General features: G+C 43.1%; 1 protein-coding gene across 1 annotated transcript; it reads left to right on the top strand.

Annotated features, from left to right (window-relative positions):
- Positions 1 to 205: 205 nt before the first annotated feature.
- LOC101613695 (ras-related C3 botulinum toxin substrate 1-like) lies at positions 206 to 4,023 on the top strand. The gene is made up of 3 exons (XM_045149164.1): positions 206 to 431; positions 694 to 971; positions 3,967 to 4,023. Exons 1-3 carry the CDS (start codon positions 206 to 208, stop codon positions 4,021 to 4,023), a joined length of 561 nt encoding a protein of 186 aa, XP_045005099.1.
- Positions 4,024 to 8,246: the final 4,223 nt, after the last annotated feature.

Raw genomic sequence — 8,246 nt, 5'->3', positions numbered from 1 at the left:
CATCTTTGGGTGGTGGCCGGGTTTGTGTGCTTTGCTCTCCACTGGGCAGAGGGCAGCCGAGGCTCCCCCTCTGGCAGTGTGAGCAGCTGTGCCAGGAGTTTCCTCCGTGCCCACGTGTGTGTGTGTGTGTGTGTGTGTGTGCATTTGCCTGCCAGTTTCCCCCACCCCTCAGTGATTGGCCACCATGGCACAGTGAGTGGTCCAGATGCAGGCCATCAGGTGTGTGGTGGTGACAGACGAAGCTGTAGGTAAAAACTGCCTACTCACCAGTTATACAACCAATGCATTTCCTGGAGAATATATCCCTACTGTCTTTGACAACTATTCTGCCAGTGTTATGGTAGGTGGAAAACCAGTTAATCTGGGTTTATGGGATACAGCTGGACAAGAAGATTGTGACAGATTGCCTCCCCTTTCCTATCCACAAAGATGTTTTCTTTTGTCTTTTTAATTTTTTTGGTTTATTTTTATTTATTATTTGAGAGTTACATACAGAGAAAGAGGCAGAGAGAAAGAGAGAGAGAGAGAAAGCAAGAGAATTGATGCGCCAGGGTTTCCAGCCACTGCAGACGAATTCCAGATGAGTGCGCCCCCTTGTGCATCTGGCTAACGTGGGTGCTGGGGAATTGAGCCTTGAACCGGGGGTCTTTAGGCTTCACAGGCAAGCCCTTAACTGCTAAGCCATCTCTCCAGCCCCAAATGTTTTCCTAATCTGCTTTTCCCGCTTGAGTCCTGCATCATTTGAAAATGTTTGTGCAAAGTGGTATCCAGAAGTGCGACACCACTGTCCCAACACTCCCATCATTGTTGTGGGAACAAAGCTTGATCTTAGGGATGATAAAGACAGGATGGAGAAACTGAAAGAGAAGCTGACTCCCATCACCTACCCTCAGGGGCTAGCCATGGCCAAGGAGATCGATGCTGTAAAATACCTGGAGTGCTCAGCGCTCACACAGCGAGGCCTCAAGATAGTATTATTTTTTTTATTTGAGAGCGACAGACACAGAGAGAAAGACAGACAGAGGGAGAGAGAGAGAATATAAGTTTGTCTTTCTCTTTGTTTGACTGTATTAGATCTGCCACCTGGTCTTCTAGCTTAGATATTCTGTCCTCTCCTTCATCCATTCTACTGGTGAGATTTTCTACAGAGCTTTTTATTTCATTAACTGTGTTCTTCATTGCTAGTAATTCTGACTGGTTTTTCTTTATTATTTCTATTTCCTTATTTATGTCTTGTATTGCCTTCTTTATTTCATGAAATTGGTGTCCTGCGTCTTCTTTGATTCCTTTGATTTCCTCTTTGAATTCCTCTTTGACTTCTTTTATTTGTTCTCTGACTTCTTTGAACATTATTTACAATCATCCTTTTGAAATCTTTCTCAGGCATTTCCTCTAACTCGTTCTCACTGGAGGTCATTTCTGATGCATTAATACTTTTAGGTAGATTTATATCGTCTTACTTTTTAGTGTTCCTTGTGTTATAATGTATCTATTTTTGCATCTTGGATTAAGTTAATGCTTGGATTTTCTAGCTAGCTGGGTATTCTTAACTGTATCAATTGATTTGATGTTATATATCTTCAGGATAGGAGCTTAAGGTGTTAGGTGTGACTCTTAAGAGTCTCAGAGTATCTACAAAGGTGTTTTAGGCATTGAGTTTCCCTGCTAATGGGAGTATTCAAGTAGGCTGAGTGGAATAAAATACAGGTAGATTCTAAAATTTAACTAAACACTGTACACATTCAATCAAATACAGCACCAAATATTTATGCAAGAGTAGTTCTTATAACAACCAGATCCTCTAGCAACAAAGAGGTTAAGATTTCTGGTCTGTTGAGGGATCCAAGTCAGCTTGTGACCAAGTGAGATCCTTCCCTGGTGCAATCAATCCCAGTTACCTTTTTGGATGATTTTGGTCTCAGTTAAGTTGCTGGCTGGGTCGTTGGGCTGCTGTTCTGATTTCTGGAGCTGGACACTTGCTTTTCCTGTGGGGCAAACCGAGCCTGGCAACTGTGGCCCTGCAGATAGGCACCCCCACTGCTGGAACTACCACTTCTGTTCCTGAAGCTGCTGCTGCTGGATCTGTTGCCACTGCTGCTAAAGCTCTCGCTACTGGGTCTGTTGCCTCTGCTGGGTCCACCGCTGCTGCTGCCACTGCTGGATCCTCTGCTGCTGCTGCTAGATCTGTGACTACTGCCTCTGAAGCTACTGCTGCTGGATCTGCCGCTGCTGCTGGTGCCAGAGCCACTGATATTGCTGCGGGACCCTGCTCCTGCTTGGGTCCCGCTGTTCGCTCAAGTTGGCATGGCTGGGTCCCAGTACCGCTGTTCTGTTTGCTGGAGCTGGGCACAGGCAGTGGGGGTGGGTAGAGAGCCACAGCTGCTCTGGTTCTCTCACTGTTAGACGTGTCCTTCTACCTTGTGATCTGTTCCTCCATTGTTCACTGCCACTCTCCCTTCACGTTTCTTGAGTTGCAGAGCTCCGGTGTGAGTGGAAGCTCCCCTCACCTGGCTTTTCCCACAGCTCAAGCCGAGCCTGGCGGTTGGCAGACCTGCCAGGGCTGCTTTTGCCAGCCTGTGTGGGCTCTGGATCTCTTCTACTTCTCCACTGCTGTTTTGTTTTCCTATACACCTCACATTTTAGTAAAAGTGTATATTTTGCTGAATTTTTTTGGTCTTTTTCCCCCCTAGGCTGCTTTGGCGTGGTACCTAAGCCGCAATCTTAACTGGAAGTCTCTAATGGTAAGATTTTTTAGTTTTTTATTTCATTAACTTGTTTTTCATTGCTAGTAATTCTGACCGGTTTTCCTTTATTATTTCTATTTCCTTATTTATGCCTAATATTGACTTCGTCATTTTATTAAGTTGGTATCCTGTGTTTTCTTTGATTCCTTTGATTTCCTCTTTCATTCCTTTGATTTCGTCTTTGAAGATTTTTATAATCATTCTTTTGAAATCTTTCTCAGGCATTTCTTCTAACTTGTTCTCACTGGAGGTCATTTCTGATGTATTAATACTTTTTGGAGAATTTATATTGACTTGAACTTTGATGTTTCTTCTGTTATAATGTATATATTTTTCCATCCTGGATTATTTAATGATTGGATTTTCTAGTTAGCTGGGTATTATTAGATGAATCAGTCAATCTGATGTTATATAACTTCAGGTTAGGAGCTTAAGGCATTAGGTATGGCTCTCAAGACTCTCAGACTATCTACAAAAGTGACCCTAGGTGATGGGGTTGCCTGCTATGAGAGTATTCAAGCAGGCTGAGTGCAACCAAATACAGATAGTTTCTAAAATTAACTAAACAATGTATATTTTCAATGAAAAACAGCTCAGAGTATCCAAGAGTAGGTATTATGACAACCAGATCCTCTAACTCTCCCTTAGGGTGTGTCGTCCCCCACCCATACCCTTAATCCTGACAACAAGGAGGTTAAGATTTCTGATCTGTTGAGGGTTCCAAGTCAGCTTGTGACCCTTCCCTGGTGTAATCCCAGTTACCTCTGCTACGGCTTGGGTCCCACTGTTGGTTCACTTGGCATGGCTGGGTCCTTGGACCGCTGCTTTGTTTGCTGGAGCTGGGCACTGGCAGTGGGGGAGGGAAGGCTGCCAATGCTGCTCTAGTTCTCTCACTGTTTCATGTGTTCTTCTATCTTGTGATCTGCTCCTCCGTTGTTCAATGCTGTTCTCCCTTCACGTTTCTTGAGTTTGAGGAGATCTCCGGTGTGACTGGAAACTCCCCTCACCTAGTTTTTCTTGTGGTTCAAGCCGAGCCTTGTGGCTTTCTGGTGCACTGCTGCAGCGGTCCATGGAGCTGCCAGAGCTGCTTCTGCTGGCCTGTGTGGGCTCTGGATCTCTCCTACTTCTCTGCTGCCATTTCAATTTCCTATACATCTAACTTTTTAGTAAAAGTGTGTATTTTGCTGGGTTTTTTTTTTTTTTTTTTGCTTTTTCCCCCCAGGCTGCTTTAGCGTGGTACCTACATCGCTATCTTAACTGTAAGTCCTCCCCCTTTTGAGTTTTTTTTTTAAATATTTTTTTAAAATTTTATTTATTTATTTGAGAGCGACAGACACAGAGAGAAAGACAGATAGAGGGAGAGACAGACAATGGGTGCGCCAGGGCTTCCAGCCTCTGCAAACGAACTCCAGATGCGTGCACCCCCTTGTGCATCTGGCTAACGTGGGACCTGGGGAACCAAGCCTCGAACCGGGGTCCTTAGGCTTCACAGGCAAGTGCTTAACCGCTAGGCCATCTCTCCAGCCCCCCTTTTGAGTTTTTGAGGTAGGGTCTCACTCTAGCCCAGGCTGACCTGGTATTCACTATGTAGTCTCAGGGTGGCCTCGAACTCACAGCAATCCTACCTCTGCCTCCTGAGTGTTGGCATTAAAGGTGTGTGCCACAACACTCAGCAATCCATCTTTTTTTGAGACAATGTCCTTTACTGGCCTGGAACTCACCAAATAAGCTAAACTAGCTGGTGAGTGAGCTCCAGAAATCTGCCTATCTCTGTTATTTCTAGCACTGGGGTTGTAAGTGTGCACCACTACACCTTAGGTTTTGTTGTGGTTGTGGTTGCTATTATACTTTTTTGGTATGGTGCTGGGGATCAAATTCAGGCCCTAATGCTTGTGTAGCAAGTACTCTTATCCACTGACCCATCTCCATAGCCCCCACATCTAGTTATTTTACTTGGGTACTGGGGTCAAACTTGGGTCTTTATGCTTGCAAGGAAAGCACTTATTGTAATCAGGTTCACATTGCTTGCAGAAATCACCCAAGAGCAGATCGGGGGTGGGGGGGGAAGGTTTATTTTGGCTTACAGACTCTAAGGGAAACTCCATCATGGCAGGAGAAAAAGATGGCATTAGCAGAGGGTGGACATCACCCCCTGGCCAATATAAGGTAGACAATAACAACAGGTAAGTGAGCCGGACACTGGCTATAAAACCAATAAGCCCACCCCCAACAATACACTGCCTTCAGGGGCACGTTAATTCCCAACTCTCCATCAGCTGGGAACCTAGTATTCAGAACACCTAAGTTTATGGAGAACACATGAATCAAACTTCTACAGCACTTTACTGGCTGAGCTATCTCCCCAGCCCCCATTTTTTCTTTTTAATTACTGCCAAGTCTATTCTATGCAAAAAAAGAAGTGTCTTCAACAAATGGTACCAAGACAACTAGATTTTCATGCAGAGGAATGAAAGTGGATCTGAACCTAATTCCATATATGAAAAGTAACTAAAAATGAAAAAAGAAATCTTAACTCCTTAAGTGATGGTATTAGGAAGTTTTGCCATTTTGAAGATGATTAGGTCATAAAGTAAACCCTAGCTGTGGCACATCCCTTTAATCCCAGCACTTGGGAGGCAGAGGTTAGGAGGATCGCTATGAGCTTTGGCATGAGTGAGTGAATTCCAGGTCAGTCTGGGCTGGAGTAAGATTCTACTTCAAAAAAATAAAAAATAATGTAAACCCTGGGCTGGAGAGATGGCTTAGTGGTAAAGGCACTTACCCATGAGGCCTAAGGACCCAGGTTCGATTCCCCAGATCCCATGTAAGCCAGATGCACATGGTGGTGCATGCATCTGATTCATTTGCAGTAGCTAGAGGCTCTAGTGTGCCCATTCTCTTCTCTCTCTCTGTCTTCTCTCTCCCTCTCTAATAAATAAAAATAAAATATTAAAAATATTTTTTTAAAAAATAATGTAAACCCTAATCAATTAGATTAGTATCCTTGTAAAAGACACTCCAGCCTTGCACCTTTCCACCATGTGAGAACACAGCTAGACAATGCCATCTAAGAACCAGGAAGCAGATACTCACTACAAACAAAATCTGTTAACACCTTGATCTTAGACTTCCCAGCTTTCAGAACTATGAGACATAACTGATTGCTTATAAAGATCCTCACTACAATGTATTTTGCTATAGCAGTCTAAGCAAACTAAGACACTAGAGAAGATACAATTTTGTGTGTATGTGTGTGTGGTGTTTGTTCATATTGTGTGTGTGTGTGTGTGTGTGTGTAGGTGAATGTGCACACGTGTATACATGTGTTTAGAAGCCAGGGGCCAATGTCAGGTGTCTTCCTCAATAGCTCTCTACCTTATTCTTTGATACAGGGTCTTATGCATAACTTAAACTCACCAATTTGGCTACAGTGAGCCTCAGAGATTCCCTGTGTCTGTCTCCCCAGTGATGATATTACAGGAATACACCATCATACCTATCATTTTATGTGAGTTCTGGGAATCTGAATTCAGGTCCTCATGCTTTCTGATTGATTGATTGATTGATTGATTGATTGATTGATTGATGAGAGAGAGAGAATATGGGTGCTTTCTGATTTATTTATTTATGAGAGAGAGAGAATATGGGTGTGCCAAGGCTTCTAGCTGCTACAAACGAATTCCAGATGCATGTACCACTCTGTGCATCTGTCTTTACATAGGTACTGGAAAATTGAACATGAGTCCTTTGGCTTTGCAGGCAAGTACCTTAACCACTAAGATATCTCTCCAACCCATAGATATAACTGTTTTAATAAGCAATAACAAGAATTGGTGAGAATGTGAACAAGTTGGAATACTCATTTATTGCTGGTGCTCATGTAAAATGGTATGCTACTGTGAGAGTTTTCTGTACACTAAATTTTAAACACAGAATTACCACATGATCTCCAAACAGCACATTTTGGTATCTCCCCAAAAGACCGGAAACAGGGGCTGGAGAGATTGCTCAGCAGTTAAAGATGCTTGCTTACAAAGCATGACAGCCCAGATTCAATTCTCCAGACCCACATAAAGCCAGTAGTGCATGCACATGGAGTTCATTTACCATGGCAGGAAGCCCTGGCATGTCCATATTCAGTCTCTTTGTCCCTTTGTCTCTCCCTCTTTCAAATACATATTTTTTTTATTTTTATTTTTTGGTTTTTCAAGGCAGGGTCTCACTCTATCCCAGGCTGACCTGGAATTCACTATGTAGTCTCAGGGTGGCCTCAAACTCAAGGCAATCCTCCCACCTCTGCCCCCCCCCCAAGTGCTGGGATTAAAGGTGTGCGCCACCACACCTGGCTAAATAAATATTTTTTAAAAGAACACTGAGAACAGAAACTTTTGGACCACTATTCATAGCAGCACCATTTCCAAAATAACTCAAGTGTCCATCAAGAGAGGAACAAATGAACAAAGTGCTTATACATACAGCAGAATATTATTCAGCTATAAAAATAAATGAGACTCTGATACATACTACAAATATGTATGAACCTTCAGAATTTTTGGTCAGTGAAATTAGATAAACACAAGACAAATATTGGATGATCCACTTAAATGAACACTATAATTTGGATCTTGAGTTTCCCCCACCAAATATCAATGCATGGAAAGCTTGGTCCCCAGGCTGTGGAATTATTGAGAGGTAAGTAGAACGTTTAATAGGTGGAGCCTGGTACTAGGAAGTTAAGTCATTGAATATATATCCTTGAAGAGAATATTGTGACCCTGTTTGTTTCTCTCTCCCTCACTTCCCCCTTCTCTTTCCTTCCTGACTTGAAGTAAACAGGCATCTTCTGCCAAATATTTATGCTATCATGCACAGAACCACTAGATGCCCCAGAAAGCCACTAAGCAGCCAGGGACTAAAATCCCTGAAACCATTATCCAAAATAACCTTTCATCCTTACAACATAATTTTCTCATGTATTTTGTCACAGAATGGAAAGCTAACTCCCAGTATGAAAAATTGGTTGCTACCCACAGTGAGCTGTTGATCAAAGAGATCTAGGAGTTCTCCAAAACAAGACAGGCTTCTGTCAAAGGACTTGATTACTTGCCTCAGGTAAAAGGTAAGACCTTATTGCAGAAGACACCACATGCTGCCAACACAGAACACCCAGAAATCTGGCTGGAATCTGGAAGGGAGCCAGTTCCTAGATGGTTAGCCCATATAGTGCTGGAAAGTGCTATATGAACTGCTAGGGGAAAAGTGACCAACAACATTGTGAACAAGCAGAAAACACTGCTATTTAAAAGCAACCAGACTGACAAGACTTACACACATGTGCAATGGTGGTACCCAGCCTTGGTGGGTAACCAATAGCTTTCTAGTTGCCTAAGACATCTTCTCAGAGGAAAGGAACCCATAGCTGGGACTGGGAACCAGTTCAGAATCCTATGGAGACCAAAATTATGGTCTCCAACAACAAGTTCCTAGTAGTCTTTGGACAAA

The sequence above is a fragment of the Jaculus jaculus genome, chromosome 5 (genome assembly GCF_020740685.1).
Source record: "Jaculus jaculus isolate mJacJac1 chromosome 5, mJacJac1.mat.Y.cur, whole genome shotgun sequence".
Classification (NCBI taxonomy): domain Eukaryota; kingdom Metazoa; phylum Chordata; class Mammalia; order Rodentia; family Dipodidae; genus Jaculus; species Jaculus jaculus.
Note: the sequence above shows the minus strand (reverse complement) of the source record. Positions and strands in the feature narration are given on the sequence as shown.

Coding starts and splice junctions, on each gene's coding strand:
- LOC101613695 (XM_045149164.1), top strand. CDS start 206: ATGCAGGCCATCAGGTGTGTGGTGGTGACAGACGAAGCTGTAGGTAAA. Junction 432..693: donor CCTTTCCTATCCACAAAGAT/GTTTTCTTTTGT, acceptor CCATCTCTCCAG/CCCCAAATGTTTTCCTAATC. Junction 972..3,966: donor CACAGCGAGGCCTCAAGATA/GTATTATTTTTT, acceptor TTTTCCCCCCAG/GCTGCTTTAGCGTGGTACCT.